Consider the following 19,336-nt stretch of genomic DNA (forward strand, 5'->3'; position numbering starts at 1 on the left):
AGACAAGAGTGATAGCATCTCATCCAAACATGCTAAAATTGCACATTTAGTCCATTTACCTGCTTAAAGTATTCATGCTATTCATCTATCCAGTGGCGGTTAGTTAAACGCTCTGTTGACAGATGGAGAACAGCATCTCTCTGTTCTCTACCCCTACCCCCTCCGCTCCTTCCTGCACCATCTCCTTAACTCACCTTTCTTCATCTAAAATAATAGAACCATCTTCTGCCACTTTTACTCGAGGAACCAGGAGTGGCCCATCATCCACCTCCTCTTCCACGTCTTCATTATCATTAGCATCTTGAGTGCTCTGATTTTCTTGCCTACTAAAATGGAAACATAGTTACCTTGGCAACAAAACAGTATTTCCTGAATAGTATGAACTCAAAACAAGTTACTAAAGAAAACCAACATGCAGCCATTTCAAACTTTCTCTATAATTCAACTAAAAATACCACATGACACAGTTACCCTGCCAGGCATAGTGAAATACAAGATAATCTTGGCTCTAAGGAGACCAATGAAGCAAAGAACCAAGAGTTCTAGGTCACTATGAACTTTACCTTAAGACTCTGACTCAAAATAAATAAATGGATGGATGGATGGATGGATGTATACATTGGAGAGGCGAAGAGGATAAGATTTCTATTATTTGGTAACTTTTTTTTTTTTTAGACAGGAATTCACTATCGTAGCCCTGGCTGTCCTAGAACTCTTTCTGTAAACCAGGCTGGCCTCAAACTCACAGACACCTTCCTGCCTTCCTCCTGTCTCTGCATCTTGAGTGCTGAGATGCACTCAGGCATGCACTACCACCACCTGGCTAATTTGGTAACATATAATAAGGAATCTTTAGACATAATAAGAGCAGCTAGTGAGAGGGCTCAGCAGTTAAGAGCACTGACTGCTCTTCCAAAGGTCCTGAGTTCAAATCCCAGCAACCACATGGTGGCTCATATCCATCCATAATGAAATCTGACACTCTCTTCCGGTATGTCTAAAGACAACTACAGTGTACTTACATATAGTAATAAGTAAATCTTAAAAAATAAAAAAAAATTAGAAAACAAGAAATGTTTACTCTCTTTTAAAATAAACCAGTGGTACCAGCCATGTAACTCAGTGATTTATAGTATACCTTGGGTTTGAGGCCAATAATAAAAATAAATAAACAAATGTTACCTTTTACCCCACTTCTGGTACCTACTTTTTCTAGCTTTCTGAAATATGTATACTAGTATATCTTCTTCTAGTTTTGTTTTATTTTCTTAGATCTATGAGGCAGGCTCTTGCTATGAAGCTCAAAATAGTTGGGTGCTCATTCTGTAGGCTCATGCTAGCCTCAAATTCAGCCTTTCAATTGCTGGGATTACACAGATGCACACCCACGTCCAGCCCTCAGGTAGTCAGTCAACTGTGCAAAAGTCCATCTGAACCTCTTGCTCCCATCCAATTATAACTATTAAAAAAAAAAGTTCCAAATCTTTCTTTCTAATATACTGGCTGTTGATATCTTATTGAAGCACACATACATTATAAATCTGAAATGCTATATTTAAAAATTGGTGAGCAGGTGAGATGGCTCTTGCCACAAAGTCTAACAGCTGAATGCACAGCAATAGCAGTATGCAACCTCCAGAATGCACACTGACTGCCAGAAACTGTCTCTTCACCTCTGTACGGGCTAGTTTTGTGTCAACTTGACACAGCTGGAGTTATCACAGAGAAAGGAGCTTCAGTTGAGGAAATGCCTCCATGAGATACAACTGTAAGGCATTTTCTCAATTAGTGATCAAGGGGCCTTCTCTGGGCTGGTAGTCTTGGGTTCTATAAGAGAGCAGGCTAGCCGGGTGTGGTGGCGCATGCCTTTAATCCCAGCACTTTGGGAGGCAGAGGCAGGCGAATTTCTAAGTTCGAGGCCAGCCTGACCTACAGAGTGAGTTCCAGGACAGCCAGGGCTATACAGAGAAACCCTGTCTCGAAAAACAAAATAAAAACAAAACAAAATAAGAGAGCAGGCTGAGCAAGCCAGGGGAAGCAAGCCAGTAAAGAACATCCCTCCATGGCCTCTGCTCAGCTCCTGCTTCCTGACCTGCTTGAGTTCCAGTCCTGACTTCCTTTGGTGATGAACAGCAGTATGGAAGTGTAAGCTGAATAAACCCTTTCCTCCCCAACTTGTTTCTTGGTCATGATGTTTGTGCAGGAACAGAAACCCTGACTAAGACAACCTCCATACTCTCATCATGGCATGCATGTGCCCACACACATACACACAAATACACACTGCCACATACACACAAATACACACTGCATATGCACAATGTAATTTTAAAAGTGTTTTAACTGGTAACATTTGTTTCGGGTGTGTGTGTGTGTGTGAACCACAGACTTTTAAACCACAAAGAAACAAAGGTGGAAAGACTTTTTTCAATATTCCCTTTGTTCCTTTTAATTTTTTTTACCACGCAAAGCTACTGTTTTTGACAACAAACGACTCCTAAGTTAGGAGTACATGTTTTTAATCCTAATACGAAGAGCCAGAGGAGACTGATCTCTTAAGCTGAAGGCCCAGAATGATCTACATGGCAAGTTCTAGACTAGCCAAGGCCTGTCGCAAAATAAAACAAAACCTCAATATGAACATCTTTAATTTAAAACTCATGAGGCCAGTGAGATGGCTCAGCTGGTAAAGAAAGGCCTGACACCTGTGTTCAATACATGGAACCCACATGTTGGAAGAGAACTGACTCTCAGGCTGTGTGGCCTATGACCACCCCACAAGCTATGACACTCTCATGTACTCCCAGGCATGGAATATATATACAAATGTAAATGGAAGGCATAGTATTAGTCAATTACACATATATTATACAAATATTATAGACCTCTCATTCTGAAAAGATCTAACTCTGTGTGTGTGTGTGTGTGTGTATACATGCATACATGTATGTGTGTATGTTTCTGAGACAGATTCTCCCTATATAGCGTTTGTGTGGCAGTTTCCTCAAAACATAACCTCTCTGAATGAGAAGCTTAAGATATTGGATATTCCTACAGAGAAATCTGTAAAGCTCAGGAACCAACTCAAAGGCTTCAGGAAGTCCCTGAAACTGACCAGATAAGTGAAATCTTCCCACCCCAAGCAGTAAAGACTACTGAAAGACACTCTCCAGCCTGCCGAATTGCTTCTATGTTTAAAGAATGTTAGGTTCCCAGCTTTCATGATCCATTGTCCATGCTGGGTAGGCTTTGATGTTACAGCTGTCTTTGAGATAATTTATGATCTTATAAGTAACCCTTCTCTCATATTGCTGATAATTAAAACTTACTGCTTCACTGGATAGTAGTGGCAAATGCCTTTAATCCCAGTAATCAGGAGGCAGAGGCAGAGGCAGATCAATCCTAAGAGTTCAATGCTAGCCTAGTCCTAGCAAGATCCAGGACAACCAGAGCTACACAGGAAAACCCTACCATAAAACTAAAAAATAAAAAAATAAATAAATAATAAAAAACCCCTAAAAGGTCCAAGTTGGAATTTGGTGGTGTCTTTACCCCTATCTGGGGTAGTAGATGTGTTCATCTCTCTCCAAGAACGATGCTACACCTCGTTAGGAAAGACCCAGCTCCTCAGGCGCTGAGCACAGACGCATGAGTTATCATACCCAGCTAGGCCTTCTCTTCCTTTTATAACACACGCTTGTGGGTTTTTTATGTAGCCCCGACTGGTTTGGTTTTTTTTTGTTTTGTTTTTTTCTTTTCGGTTTTTCAAGACAGGGTTTCTGTGTAGCCCTGGCTATCCTGGAACTCACTCTGTAGACCAGGCTGGACTCGAACTCAGAAATCCGCTTGCCTCTGGTTCCCAAGTGCTTTAAAGGCGTGCACCACCACTGCCCAGCTAAGTGATTCTATTTTTAAGAAGCAATCAAATGTACAGAACGCTCCATTTGCGGGTTGGCGGTAGGAGAGTGTTCAGTGGATAAAGTACTCACCCACCAAGTGTGATGAATGGAGTTTGGATCCTTAAAACCCATATAAAAGCTAGGTAGGCTTAGCAGCCAGCACTCAAAAAGCATAGACAAGGGATTTCAGAGGCAAGCTGACTAGACAGACAAAATCAACAAGAAACCTTGCATCATTACATAAAGTGAGCACAACTGAAGAACACAACACATGCCCATATAAGGCACACATGCACACCAAACACATACACATGCACAAAGAACAGGCCAGACAGAAAGAAAAGGAAAATCAAAGAACCCTTCGATTTCACTTTCAGTGAGTGTGTCCAAGGCTGGGGCTAAGTCAGTGGTGGGCACCTGCGGACCTGATGTGGTGCACAGCAACAGGAAGCACACACTAAACAGAGAATGTAAGATGCTCACTCTCTCGTTGGGGTGGGAGCCAAGGATTTCTCAGGTTTCTTTTCTTGTTCCACTGAAGAACTGTTAAGTACAAATAAAAGCATACTTTTAAACAAATTAATATTTTAGCAATTTTCTTTATAGCCAGAAAAATTCTCATAGCCTCCATTTTTCATACAATATACTACAGCACTTCATTAGTAATGTTCAACATCATTTTTTTTCAGTCACACCTAGCCAGTGAGAATTAGCTCAGTGAAGGCTGAGAACGAGCTTGATTCCCAGCACACACCAGCCAAAAACAAATAATAGGAAGAACTTTTTAGTCAAAAACTCATCAAGAACCGATAACCTGCTGGGCCCTAAATAATAAAATATTTTTCCCCCACTAACTCCTTAATGAAGAGAGATTGGCAGCCTTGGGAAATGAAGCAAGCTAGGTGGCTCATCTCCAGACCTTCTTCAACATGGCCAAAGACCTGGCAAATGCAAAAGAGGCCTATCCTGAAGACTATGCTAAGGCCACCTACGACACCACCAAAACCAGATTTATGATGTCTGCCTTCCACCTCAGGCTAACATTAAAGAATTAAAGCTTTGTTCATGAAGCACTTGTGATCCAAACTACACCATTACCAATGAAATAGGGCATAAAAACTATATTCCTTTATATCACATTATAACACATAAGAAATAGAAATTACACTACCGCCCAATAACTAAAACAAGAAGCCTCTTTAGCTCTAGGAGATAGAGAGGGACACCATTATCATCCCAGAGAGCAGTTACTTCCATAGGCTTAGACCCAAATGTATCCATACTTATTTTGTTAGAAACTTTATCTTTAAAAGATAATACAAATGCTATGAATTCTTCAACAAGCTTCTGAACAACATGAAACTGTACTCTAAAGTGACATGTCATTACATACCCAATGAAACAAAGCATAAATGAATTTTACTTACGTCATTGGATTGTTATCTGGAAGGTAATATATGAAGTCTCTCATAGTCATTTTTGAACGATCTGGTGGTCTCTGGCTTTCATTTGTAGAAAATTTGTTTTTCCATTGTTTCTATATACAGAGATTTTATAAACAGATTAACTTCAGAAGCACTAAACTCAAATATACAACTGGACTATCGGAAGGCTGGACTATAGGAAAGCTGGGTCAGGAGGATGGCTTGGATTGTACATAGGAAGGCTGGGTCAGGAAGATGACTGGAGTATGCAAGGCTGGGTCAGGAGGATGGACTGGACTACAGTTCACTCACTTACCTTCTCCTTTCTCAGTTCCTCTTTCAACATCTCCCTCAGTTTGCGGGCTTTATAGATTCGGTATCTGTCTGAACACGGCTGCTTCTCTTTAGCTGGAGTAGGGTTTGGCTGTGGCGCATCGTGATTAACTGTAGATAAGGGGCGACTCTGTGAGGGGGCACTGCCAGGAGACTGAACAAGACTGGATGTGCTTGACACTCGCTTTCTTCTCTGTGAAGAAGCAGAGGACAATGTGCTGGACTCTGCAGCATTATTTTTGTCACCAGTCTTTTCATCACTATTGGAATTAAAAAGAAAAGGAGACATCATGACTCATCTCTGCAAGGTCTCACTGAACAAAAAGAAAAACAAACATAAGAAACGGTAACTTTTCAGTTATGTTGATTACAACAGAGTTGCAATAAACATTTCTTTAAAACTTTCTCAGCTTTAAATGATAGCTCACACTTCCATTCCTAGCACTATGGAGGCTGAGGGAGACCGACTGCCATGAGTAACTCCAACCAGCTTGAGCTACCTACTAGGTAAGACTGTCTCAAAACAAAGGAACAGAGACTAGAGAGGTGGTTCTGGGCTTAGGTGCACGTCTACTTGTCACTGCACTGTCACCCAGCACTGACATCAGGTGGCTCACAAACACCTGCAACTCTGACTCCAAAGATCTGACACTTTCTGGCTCCTGCTGCACACATGTGGTATTCACACACACACACACACACACACACACACACACTCACACACACACACTCACACACACACACACACACACACACACACGAATCCTGTTTTTAAGAGGTAAGCAAATTATCAATACAGTATATGTAAATTCTAAGGAAAATTGTTATTCTTTTTCAAACTTAGTTCCTAAGCACAATAGAAAACATTAACACTATGCTGAATTCTTTGAAGTACCAAAAAAAAAAAAAAAAACCAAAAACCCACCAAACACAAAATTAAGTCACAGAACAAAGCTTAATAAGCCAATTTTTAATAACTAGATAGAAAATTGAATTTTGTTGTTGCTGTTGTTTTGCTAAGTGTCTGTTACCTCAATACTCAGAAGTGGAGGCAGAAGGATTGGAAGTTCAAGACCGTCATCAGCAACACAGTGAGTCTGAAGCTAACTTAAGCTACATGAGACCCTAGCTCAAACAAACAAGGCATCTAATCACTTTAAATCAAATATTGGCTATAGTACAGATTAGATATAAATCGCTCAGAAATGGAGCTGGAGTCATGAACTCAAGGTTAAGAGCACTGGCTGCTCTACCATAAAACTTGGGTTCAATTTCCCAGATAGCCGCTCACAACTGTCTATAACTCTAGTTCCAGGAGATCCAAGGTCTTCTAGTTACCTTGGCACCAGGCATATGGTGCACTGACACACACAAAGGCAAAACACCCATATACATAAACATTTAGAAAGTGTAAGAAAAAGCCCAGCACGGTAATGCACTCCTCTAGTCACAGCACTGGGGAGGCAGATACAGGACTGAGCCCAGCTGGTCTACAAAGAGAGTTCCCGAGCCACCAAAGTTACACAGTGAAACCCTGTCTCAAAAAAGAGAAGGAAACAAACAGACAAGAAAAGGAAAAGAAGCCGGGCGTGGTGGCGCACGCCTTTAATCCCAGCACTCGGGAGGCAGAGGCAGGCGGATTTCTGAGTTCGAGGCCAGCCTGGTCTACAAAGTGAGTTCCAGGACAGCCAGGGCTATACAGAGAAACCCTGTCTCGAAAAACCAAAAGTCAATCAATCAATCAATCAATCTTTGGGCCAGAGCAAGCAGGGACTGAGCAAGCAGGGTTGACCAGAACAAGAGGGGCCAAGTGGGGCCCAGAGCAAGCAGAGCAATTCCCAACCACATGAAGGCTCACAACCATCTGTACAGCTACAGTGTGCTCACACATGTAAAGCAAATAAATCTTTATTTAAAAAAAAAATCTAGAATGAGCTGGAGAGATGGCTCAGTGGTTAAGAGCACCGTCTGTTCTTCCAGAGGTCCTGAGTTCAATTCCCAGCAACCACATGGTGGCTCACAGGCATCTGTAATGGGATCTGATGCCCTCTTCTGGAGTGTCTGAAGACAGCAACAGTGTACTCATATACATAAAATTAAAAAAAAAAAAAGACCTTAACAAAATATATAATAATAATAATAATGATCTAGAATGCTCTTTACACAAAGAAATAATAAACTTTTAAAGTGATACCATTACCATGACACATTGTAAATACATATTGAAATAACACATTGTACACATCGTACTCCATAAACATGTACAATTACTTTGTATTAGTTGAAATTTAAAATGTTAAAAAGGAAGTATAGGGGCTAGAGAGATGATTCAGTGGTTAAGAGCAAGGCTGCTCTTCGAGAGGGGCCCAGGTTCAATTCCTAACACCAGCAGAGCAGCTCTGTTTGTAATTCCAGTTCCAGGGTAACCAGCACCCTCACACAGACATAAATACGGGAAAAACACCAATGCACATAAAATAACAACAATAATAGATTATTTTAAAAGGAAACAGAATCAATAATTTAAGTGTACTTTTATCATATTTTATTAGTTCCATATAAAAACAGAAGCTGCTTTAACATATAAAATTACCTCTTTTAAACTCTCTCCTTAAAGAGAGTTTAAAAGAGGTAATTTTAACTCAGTCTAACATGCTTGAGGCCCTGAGGTTTGGTCCCTAGCACTGCAGTGTAGCTCTCAGGATGTAACGCATGCATCACTGGCATCTTATATGTCAAGTGTATACTCCGTTGGTTTCTACAACTAGCAAAATGAATGAATGCTCTCATCAAATAAGGAACAAGGACCAGGGATGCAGTTAAGCTGGCACAGAGACGGAATAGCACGCAGAGCCCTGGCTTTCATACTCAGCACTACATACACCAGGCATAATGGCACACATCTGTAATCTCAGCATTCAGAAGGTAAAGCAGGTGGATTAGAAACTTAAAGGTGTCTTTTCATGCATGGAGAGTTCTAGGCCAACCTGAGCTAGATGAAACTCTACCTTAAAAACAAAAAAAAAAAAAAAAAAAAAACCTGCTGGGCCTGGTGGCTCATGCTTTTAATGCCATCATCACTCAGGAGGTAAGACACTTCCAGGCAAGTCAAAGCTACATAGTTAAATCTTGTCCCCCCTGCCCCCAAACATACAAACTATATGTGTGTATGTATATACACATTCACACATATAGTTTATATGCGTAGTATATGATGTACTCTAATTGTCAACTAAAATATTCTCGAGCACGTCTCAGGACTATGGCCTATGGGAATTTATAAAATATCAATCATTATGCCTTCCTCTATAGTTATAGTTAACAAAATTTTCCAAATTTGGAGCAGTGACCAATACTGGTATTTCTATTCTAAGCAGAAAATTTTCAAACAGATCCAAGTTTAAAGAGCAGTGACCAATACTGGTATTTCTATTCTAAGCAGAAAATTTTCAAACAGATCCAAGTTTAAAAAAAAATGTTGAAATCATGGTGCATAGTTGGAATGCCAAAATAACACATGGCACAAACTGATTAACAGAAGAAATGCTGTTACTATGCAAACATAAATTGTACCATCTCCCTGTCAATGTGATTACTTACTGGCATCTTCCTCTGTATATTATAAAACACTACAGTCACCATATTAACCCATCACATGTTTAATTTGTACCATCACCTTTCTCCACTGTCTTGTTTTTTGAGACAGGGTCTCACTATGGGGCTGACTGTCCTAAAGCAGGGTGGCCTCTGCCTCCCTATTGCTAGGACTAAAGTTGTGACACTATAACCGGCTCTCATCACCTTTTTTTGAAAGTAATCAAAATTTTTTTTAGTAAATTTGGGGGAACTATTCTGCCATGTGGCATGTAAGGCAGTTTATGTAATCCTATCTGATCTCACAATATTGTCCTAAAGGAGGTACTAACTTCACACCGGGAACAAATTTTCTCTGAGAACAACCTACTTAAAATTGCTAAGTTAAGTAGGAGCGTCCTAAATTCAAATGTGGTATTTGTCACTAAAGCCAGGCGCCTTGATTCAGGAAACGTAGTAACAATAAAGAAGTACGCACTCGAACCAAAATAAGTAACCTAAGCCTCTTCCCTTTGACTCAGGGGCAGGGCGTTTACCTAACACTCCATGAGGCCTTGGGTTCAACCGCATCACCGCGTGGAGGGAGGGGAAAAAAAAAAAGTCAGCACTGGTGCTCTCCTTTGAAATATAAATATTCACAAAATGAAAATCCCAAAGTGCTTTCAGTGTAAAGTACTCCAGGACAATTAATTAGATTTCCAAGTGATGGTGTGTCTATATTCTTGACTTCAAAATCGTTAAGCCTGGATTCCCATCCCTATAAGACAAGACACTGTCTCCTCGGGAATCTTAAGATCGTGAGAGTCATAGTAGTCGCACCCTCAGATCACGGAATAAAACTACAACTAGAAATGGTTTCATCCAGCTCAAATCAAAAGCTTGTTGCAGGAGAGGTACTCCGTGGTAAAAATCCAACAGCTCAGCTTGATAGAAGACCTTACCTGCTCCCGGGAGCCTGTTCCTGGGGTTCAGTTCCCCCGGAATCCACTGCAGGCACATCTGTGGGCTCCGCTGGCTTCGGAGCTGACTCGGTGGCAGGCTCCGGAGGCCTGGGAGCCTCTGATCCACGCTGGGGATTGGGAGCGGCGGAGCCCCTGGTCCCTACACCAGGCCTGACATTCGGCTTCACGCTAAGGCGTGCCCTGCGGAACATGGCGGAGCCAGGGGGCCGAGAGCGGCCGCTCCACGGCCGCGCTCAGCCCAGAGCCCCGGCCGCTGCCCCCGGGCTGACACTCTCGCCCTCCCACACGTCCACAACCACCAGCCCAGCGCTGGCTACCGCAGTTTTGCGCCCCCTCCGCCTCCTCCGCTCTCCCGCCACCGCCTCCTCTTCATGACCCTGCCACACTAAAAGCTAAGTTTCTCCTCCCCGCGTCCCGGCTAGCGAAAGGCGCCGGAAGTAATGCGTAATCATTCGGCGCCGACGATGACGTCAGACTCCGGGCGCCAGGAGCCATAGCAACTGCAACGCTCTGTAGCTTCGGTTACCTGTGAACCAGAGGGTTTTTTTGTTTTTTTGGATTCGAAGACAGATATTCTTTCCTTTGTAAGACCTTGGGAGTTGTTGAAAAGAGAGAGCGGAAGCAGCTGAATCCTCCAGCTCAAACTTTTTTTTTGGGGGGGGGAGGGCCGGGGCGAGCGGTTTCGAGACAGGGTTTCTCTGTGTAGCCCTGGCTGTCCTGGAACTCACTCTGTCGACCAGGCTGGCCTCGAACTCAGAAATCCGCCTGCCTCTGCCCCCCCAAGTGCTGGGATTAAAAGCGTGCGCCACCCCTGCCCTCCCGGCTCAAACTTTTAATTTCTCGCCCGTGGTTTGAACCCAGGATCCTTCACAAACCCTGCATACCCGGCATGCACGCTGCCATGGAACGTCCATCCCCAACCTACTTAACTGAATCTTTTTATGAACTGTTAAGGAGTTTTCGAGAAGAGTCAAAGTGTGCAAGAATGCAGAGCATGGTGGTGCGTGCCTGCAATCCCAGCACTGGAGAGACCGAAATAAAGAGGTCACAAGTTCCGAGCCCTGGACTATCTGACAAGACTTACCTCAAAAATACAATAAGATAAAATAGTATGAGAGTAGTGCCTTAGCACCAGTGCATCCCCAGAGCATAGAACCTGTTTGTTTTAGGGTTTTTGAGCCAGGGCCTCTTATAGCTAAAGGTTGCCCTTCGACTCTTGATTCTCCTGCCTGCACGGGCTCAATGTTGAGATTACAGGCATGTATGGGCTACCATGCCCTACTAGGAAAAAGAAAGTTTTAACTATGAGAATGGAGAGAGCGAGTTTGTGGGAGCCCAAAAAGTTACAGGTAGTTGTTAGACTCCTGATGCTGGCGCTGGGAACCAAACTAGGACCTACTGGAAGAGCAGGAAATGGGTCTATTGAGCCATCTGTCCAACCCCCAACCTCCGCCAAGAAATTTTTAATTGAGTAAAAAAAAAAAGTTGAAATTCTGTGTGAGGAAATTGCAAAGAGAAGCCGTGAAACACTTCACAGGAAGAAGACATCCACTATATGGGCTTTTGTACACTTTAAAATAAAAACCATATTGCCTGTCAAAAATGATTATACTCTACATTTTGCACACTAATGTGAGTATTCTTAATCTGCTTCCAGAGATAGCAACGGAGCAATAAGACATTGTATGTTACAGAGGAGAAAATACAAAATAAATGAACAAGATCAACAAGAATATATTAAATATGATGAGATTTCAAGGGTGATGGAAGAGTCCTGTGGTACTGGCAGTAGGGCAACTTGACAAGGAAAATAGATATCAGATTGCAAACCGGCCTGTGCTACATGAAACCCTTTCAGAGGAGAGAGAGAGAGAGAGAGAGAGAGAGAGAGAGAGAGAGAGAGAGAGGAGGGAGAATGGGAGGGAAGGGGAGAAAGAGGAGAGAAGAGAGAGAGAGACAGAGAAAGAGACAGAGAGAACACAAGGGCAGGAAACCTGAAGAAGGTGGGAGTCCAGTTTAGTACTGAGCATCAAATAGATGTAGATGCTCACGACATCTCAAAATGCCAGGAATAATAATAGCACATGCCTATAATCTCATCACTCCAGAGGCCAAGGCTGAGACAGGGGAACTACATGAGTTTGAAAACAGCCTGTTCTAAATAGCCAGTTCCAAGCCAGCTAAAGTTACAGATCAAGACTTCATTAATAAATAAGTACTTGAGAAATAATACCATGCTAAAGATACCTCAGTCTTATAGTCAGTGCTGGGACATACAGCTTTCTACAGCAAGCTCTTATGCAAGGCCTTTTCATAATCCTGTATTCTACCTAAAAATCCAAGATGTCACAAGTTTGTAGATAAGGAAATCAAAATGATTAAGATTTAATTCCCTACTCGTAAAGGCATAAAGCAAAAATTTTATTTTATAAATATTTTATTGTGTTTTATAGATGTATTTATTTTTATATGTATAAGTTTACATGCATGCATGTGCACCATGCACGTGCCTGGCAGTGGGGGCCTTAGGACGATGAGAAGACAGCATCAGATTCCCCTGTACTGATGTTATGGATGGTTGTGAGCCACTCCGTAGGTGCTGAATAACAATTGCTCCTTACTGCTGAGTCATCTCTCCAGCTCTTGCAACAAAGTAACTTTTACTTTTACTTAAATACATCACAAGACAGGTGTTACACAAGTTTGTGAAGTAAGTTGTTAGTGTCACCAGTAATTTTAAAATTCTACAATTTGAAGGCTGGTGAGATGGTTCATCAGTTAAGCACTTGTGCTCCATCATGAGGACCAGAATTTGCATCCCAGTAACCATGGCAGCTAGTTCACAAATGCCTCTCAGTCCAGCTCCAGGGAAGCCAACACATGCGCACACGTGCACACACACACACACACACAATTAAAAAAAAAAAACAAGCAAACAATAGTCTAGTTTTCTCTAGCGTTTGCCATGTCCTTCAGGATCTCTGAAGACAGAGTCAGGACCTCATTAAGCAGCCTTGGCTGTCCTGGAACTCTGCTTGGTGTGTAGACTAGGAATTCACCAAGACCTATCAGCCTCTTCCTCTGAAATGAAAGGCACACTCCCGGTCCTCTGGCAGAAACTCTCAATGTACTCTGTGTGCATGGTGTACATCCTTGTAACTTGGTAACTCAGAAAATATAATTTCAGACATACATTCAGTCAAAACACCTACACATATAAACATAGATTTTATACATATAATTTTATTTTCAATTGAAGATTATATTATCTTATACCCAATGTTCCCAAAATTTGACTAGAAAAAAATATAGAATTTTTCAGTAATTTCAGCAAAGTGTTATAATACATAATTGACTTACAAAGTTTTCCAGTCTTAATACATATGAGTAACAAGCATGCTGAGAAAGAGATCATGGCACGCTCCTCTTCCCAGTTTCTCAAATAAAATAAAATATTTAGAATATACATAACAAAAGAGTTTAAAAAAAACCCTCTATAATGAAAACTTTACATGTGTGAAGAGATTAAGAAACATACTCAAATTTGAAGACCTCCCAAGCGTATACCTTGGTAGAATTAATATTGTGAAAAAAGACCTTCCTACCAAAACAGTTAACTGATTCAATGAAATCACAATCAACATCTTCATCTCATTCTTCACATAAATAGGAAGAAAACCCTCAATTTGATATGGAACAACAAAAGACCCAGAATAGCCAATTAGTCCTAGATAATAAGTGTTTGTTTCTATGCGTTCTGCTCGTTTTAAGTGCTAAGTGCATCTGTCTTTGACCCCAACTTTTATACATTTGTTTCTATTAGGACTGCACTTTCAGTCCAGTCATTCCGTTGTCTCTTGATGCTTTTTCTCTAAACTAGTTGACTCTATACATTAAGAATTGTAAAGGTCATGTTAACACGTACAGTTGGAGTACACTGTAGCTTCACCTATACTTTTGTATGTTTTAAAAATATTCCACAATAAAACTCTTAAAAATACCCAGGCAAATTCGGTGTCCAGACTATCTCAGTTTGTAATAGTGGACAGGCAAGAAAGTAAGTCCCAGCTCAAGAAATGCAACCCAGGGAGGGGGTGGAACTCAGGGTGTCCCTAAAGATAGGCAAGCATCTCCTTCCCCCATGAGCCACACCCCTCAGCCCTGTGCAAGCATTCTGACTTGTTTCAGCTCTTATGTAGGTTATAAAGTTATTCTGGGCGATTTTGGCTCCCGTTCAACCACAGAGCCTGAGCTTAGAGCTAAAGTTCTGCCCATCCAGAGGGCACCAGGAGAAAGGTGCAATGAGCAGGCTTGGAGCCCGGGCGAAATCCACCCATCTGTCCTTGTTAGGTCTTTTCTGCCAGATGAGGAACGTAAAGCCCACCTTCAGGGTGGCTGCTAGGTAAGGAGGCGAGTGCGCGCGTGGTCGCCTCGCTGACATGGGACGCGCGGGGCGGTGGGGCACCGGGACCGCGCACGCGCAGTGGCTCACCGGCCACGCCGCGGCTGTTGTGGGTCGGTGGGCGGGGCGGCTGGCTGGCCGAGCGAGGCGTCGCCACACCAAGGGCCCTTGCGGGGCTCAGCCTTCTTCAGCGCCCGGCGGCGACGGCTGCGGAGCGTGCAAAGCCGCCGTTTGCTTCTCCAGGTCGCTGTCTTCCAGTCTCCGGCCGGTGGACAGCATGGCCCGTGAGTCTGCGGGCGGTTGGAAAGACGCGGCGGCTCGGGGAGGGAGGGCGCCGAGCGGCCGGGGGAGGAGCGGGAGCTGGCTGGGAGGAGGAAGGGACGCAAACGCCACCTCGGGCTTGTGGCGGGCGGGACGCCGGCTCCCGGTGGGACAGGTGCCCGCCTCCTAGGTGCGGGTGTGCGTGAGGACCGCGCCCACCGGGAGCGTGGGCGGCTGCCCAGCGGGACCAGTCCGCCGAGATGTAGCGGACGCCTGAGGTCTGGAAGCCCAGGGTGCCCTCCAGCTCTTTTGTCCTCGAAGGTACCTTTCCTAGAGCTCAGCCTCTGCTGGCTTTAACAGGCAAACTGGATCTTCACACACCTATCAAAGCCAGAACTTATTTTTGAGTGAGGCCTGTGTACACAACCACTGGGATGGAGATGGATATATATATATATATATATATATATAATTTAATTTTTGTTTTGGTTTTCAAGAAGGGTTTTGTTGTATACCCCTGGCTGTCCTGGAACTCAGTTTGTAAACCAGACTGACCTCAAATTCAGAGATCTTGCCTGCCTCTGCCTCCCGAATGCTGGGCTCAAAGGCGGCGCTACTTGACACCTATGCTGTTGTGATAATATACTTAACTTCTCCAGTGTTTCTTCCTAAGCTACCCCCCTGGTCAGTCTGGGAATAACTAAGTGATACTCTGCTTTCTTGCTGATAAAAATAAAACTTTAAGGCTCCTATAACGGAGGACTCTTTACTAATAAGTATTCATATTGTTGAGGGTGGGAAAAGAGCATTGCCTGTTTATCATTGTAGGTGGAAATCAAAGAGAAATTGCCCGACAGAAAAACATGAAAAAGACCCAGGAAATTAGCAAAGGGAAAAGAAAAGAGGACAGCTTGACTGCCTCTCAGAGAAAGCAGAGGTGAGTGGTGCTAATAGAATGTTCAAGTCAGTGGCCGTTTGACTGCGGTATTTTCAGAATGAGTGAAGAACGTGTTTAAACCCTTCCTGGAACTGAGCCTTGCCTACAGTTCAGGGTTAACACTGTGTGTCTGTGTAAGAACACTGAAACCATGTATTGTAGTTATTGTCCTATCCTATGGCTGAAGAATGCCACACCCTGAAGATATCATGTCTGCAGAGACACTCTTACAGCAACTACAAACCGTGAGAACTTGTAGAAAGTAACAAACATCCTCCATATGTAAACACTGTTGCATGAATGGGCCTCCATATGTAAACACTGTTGCATGAATGGGATACAATGTTTCCAAAACTGGCAGCTTGCCCCAAGCCTCTTAATGAAAGAGATGAGTGTCAAAAATCAAGTATGGGCTTCAAGACTCCATTGGGGATGGAGAAAGTGTTTGGACACCAGATTCTTAGAAGATGTTATGCTACTCAGGCCAGCACAGGCTAAAGAGACCTACAGACAGACCTTGTCTTTAAAAAGTGGGGACGTAGCTCAGCAATAGAGAACACTTGCCTAACCTCTGTAGCACTTCAGATCATTTCCTATGGCAAGTAGCTGTCACAGACACACTTTAATGCCCTGGGCAATATTAATCAGTTGTCATCCTAGGACTCGGGGCAGATGCAAGAGAATCAGGAGTTTGAGGCCAGCCTGCACTACGTGACAAGATACTGTCTCAAAGAAAGATAAATGCTTTGACTTTTTTTTTTTTTTGCTTTGTTTTGTTTTGTTTTTTGAGACAGGGTTTCTCTGTATAGCCCTGGAACTCACTTTGTAGACCAGGCTGACCTTGAACTCAGAAATCCGCCTGCCTCTGCCTCCCAAGTGCTGGGATCTTAAAGGTGTGCGTGCCACCAGCGCCTGGCATGCTTTAACTTTTTTAAAAAAATTCATTTTGCCTGTGTGTGTGTGTGTGTGTGTGTGNGNGAGAGAGAGAGAGAGAGAGAGAGAGAGAGAGAGAGATGAGAGCGAGATGAAGAGAGAGAGAAAGAGACTGAGACTGTGTATCTGTGTGTTTTGTTGGCCCAAGAAAAAATCTTAAAAATCTTAAATGAGGTTGCAGATTATCATGTTCCAAAGGGGAACAGAGAACTTGGAGGCATAGTTCAGTGTTAGATTACATGTTTTGCATACTTGAGCTGCAAGTTAAATCCCCAGGACCATGCATACACAACAGAAATGTAGTTCCAAGTTATAAGTTCTATCATGACATAGAATAACAAACCTGGGAGGCTGGGCATATGCATCTCGCCCTCTTTACAAGCCCCATGAGGCCAAGCAGGCTGGAGATGTGTCTTAGTGTCATGTACCTCACACGCCTGGGCTCTTGTCTTTACTTCCCTCTGCTGGAAAAGGTTAGAGTCATCCTCAAGTTTAAAATATACTTCACGTTCTGGGAATTTAACCTAGGACCTTTTAACCCTATCACTGAATCGCACATATTCTAACGTGAGATTTCATTGTTCATACAGAACTTGGAGGTTAGGTGTACTTCAGTGGCTTAGTACTGGTCTCAGTCCTTTACATGGACATCACCTTGGACTCTCTGATGACCACTAAAGCCAGTACTCAATTGTTTTCAGATGAGACTTGTCATTGAAAATAAGAATACGTTGACTGCAGAAAGATCAGAAGTCCAAGGTCATCCTCAGTTCATATCAGTTTCGAGTTTAAGGACAATGGATTTAGTGAGACCTTCTGTGCTTATGGGAGCGTGCTAGGGCTGGAGGTGAAACTTGCCATCTGGTCGAGCCTTTGCCTAACATAGATAAGGCTCCGAACTTGGTCCTACTCTTTCTCTCCTCCCCTACAAAGCACACGAAATAAATCGTAACTCTCTGTGTATGTTAGACCACAGTGAACTCCTCTTAATCAATGAGATCAAGTCCTTAATGCAGGAGGCATGCAGGTCCTTGTGCTCACAGATAAGCACGGGGGAAACGGGAATGTTAAACACAGGGTGTCTCGTCGAGGGAAGAGATGTATAAATCATTTTCCACCCAGAAGGCTGTGAATGGGCTGCTGACCTTTGTGCTGTAATTGTGGCCAGGACACAGTTGCTCCCCCGGACCCTTATTGTTGTTGTAGCTTTATCCTCTAGACCCTTTTCATGAGCTGGTTTACCTTGAGCCAGTTTCCATGGTTAATCTATATAACCTATCTTTATGGAAAATGCCATTTGTACTTTCCTAAGAGGGTTTTTTTTTTGGGGGGGGGGCGTTCAAGACAGGGTTTCTCTGTGTATCCCTGGCTGTCCTGGAACTCACTTTGTAGACCAGGCTGGCCTCGAATCAGAAATCTGCCTGCCTCTGCCTCCCAAATGCTGGGATTAAAGGCGTGCGCCACCACCGCCCAGCTGCTAAGAGTTTTAATGTAGTCAGCTCTTAAGCTTTGTTGTGTACATGGGACTGAGTTAATTCTCACCAGGAAACTTTTTTCCAGATGGTGCTGACTTAAATATGCCTATATTTACCCCATTATAGATTCTCAAAGTTTGAACTGACACTGGCCTTTTTATCTCACACAGTTGTCACTTTGCTCGCCTTGGTAGTCACGGAAACCTCCACACCTTAAGTATCACTTTCTTTTCCTTTATTTATTTATTTATTTCGAGGCAGTGTTTCTCTGTGTAGCCCTGGCTGTCCTGGAACTCACTCTGTAGACCAGGCTGGCCTCGAACTCAGATATCCGTCTACCTCTGCCTCCCGAGTTCTGGGATTAAAAGCGTGCGCCACCACTGCCCGGCTTTCTTTTCCTTTATGATAGTCATTGTGTTTGTGTGTGTGTGTGTGTGTACGCACACACATGCATGCGTGCTTCAAGTATAAGTGTACACACGTGTGTATGAGGGAATGTAGAGGCCAGAGGTTGGTATCAAGCGTCTTTCCCCCATCACTCTCCACCTTGTATTTTTGACAGCATCTCTCACTAAATAAGAAGCTCATCCATCTAGCTAGATTGGCAGACTGATCTACCTGTCTAAGCCCTGCCCTTCCAGCACTGAGGTTAGATCCATACCACCATGCCCTGCTTTTTATGTGAATTTTGTGGAGGTTCTAAACGTAGATCCTGGTGCTTACACAGCAGGAACTTTAATTACTAAGACATCTCCACAGCCCCAGTGACAGTTACTAATAAAGCAAGGAACTTGCCTTAAGTTTCTGTTAGCTCAATGTTAGCTCAATGATCCTGAAATGAGTTAGACACAGTTCTAAATGCAGCACCTGGCTTGACCCCACCTATCTAGGTAGGACCCTGAGCAGCCAAGCCCCACTCTTCCAGTCACCTACACTGCAGTGGCTGAGGCCTAGAATTGGTACATAGGCTGCTGGTTGCAGTTCAGGCCCATGCCCTGAGCCAGCCACACAGGGGCTTGGAGCTGGACTCATGCAAGTTTTCCAATAGACAAAAAGGTCACTCGTTTTTTTGTTTTTTTTGGTTTTTTTTTTTTTTTTTTTTTTTTTTTTTTTTTT

General features: G+C 43.2%; 2 protein-coding genes across 5 annotated transcripts in view; one reads left to right on the plus strand and one right to left on the minus strand.

Moving 5' to 3' along the window:
• The window catches only part of Bdp1 (B double prime 1, subunit of RNA polymerase III transcription initiation factor IIIB), an 87,746-nt gene extending 77,114 nt beyond the window's left edge, over nt 1-10,632 (minus strand). For 3 of the 4 annotated variants that reach the window (XM_029468188.1, XM_029468190.1, XM_021180075.2), the window contains exons 1-5: nt 10,192-10,632; nt 5,640-5,916; nt 5,327-5,436; nt 4,383-4,442; nt 195-326 (exon numbers count right to left, since the gene is read on the minus strand). In XM_029468188.1, the coding sequence (XP_029324048.1) occupies nt 195-326; nt 4,383-4,442; nt 5,327-5,436; nt 5,640-5,916; nt 10,192-10,403 (791 nt within the window). In that variant the 5' untranslated portion in view covers nt 10,404-10,632. The remainder of the gene's footprint in view (nt 1-194; nt 327-4,382; nt 4,443-5,326; nt 5,437-5,639; nt 5,917-10,191) is intronic. The other variant, XM_029468189.1, reaches the window with a different exon arrangement.
• A 4,058-nt stretch (nt 10,633-14,690) lies between these two features.
• LOC110307836 (small EDRK-rich factor 1) overlaps nt 14,691-19,336 on the plus strand; it is a 6,461-nt gene continuing 1,815 nt past the window's right edge. The window contains exons 1-2 of the mRNA XM_021180076.1: nt 14,691-14,898; nt 15,704-15,812. Of these exons, the coding sequence (XP_021035735.1) occupies nt 14,892-14,898; nt 15,704-15,812 (116 nt within the window). The 5' untranslated portion in view covers nt 14,691-14,891. The remainder of the gene's footprint in view (nt 14,899-15,703; nt 15,813-19,336) is intronic.

Source organism: Mus caroli, chromosome 13 (assembly GCF_900094665.2).
Source record: "Mus caroli chromosome 13, CAROLI_EIJ_v1.1, whole genome shotgun sequence".
In the NCBI taxonomy this organism is placed as follows: Eukaryota; Metazoa; Chordata; class Mammalia; order Rodentia; family Muridae; genus Mus; species Mus caroli.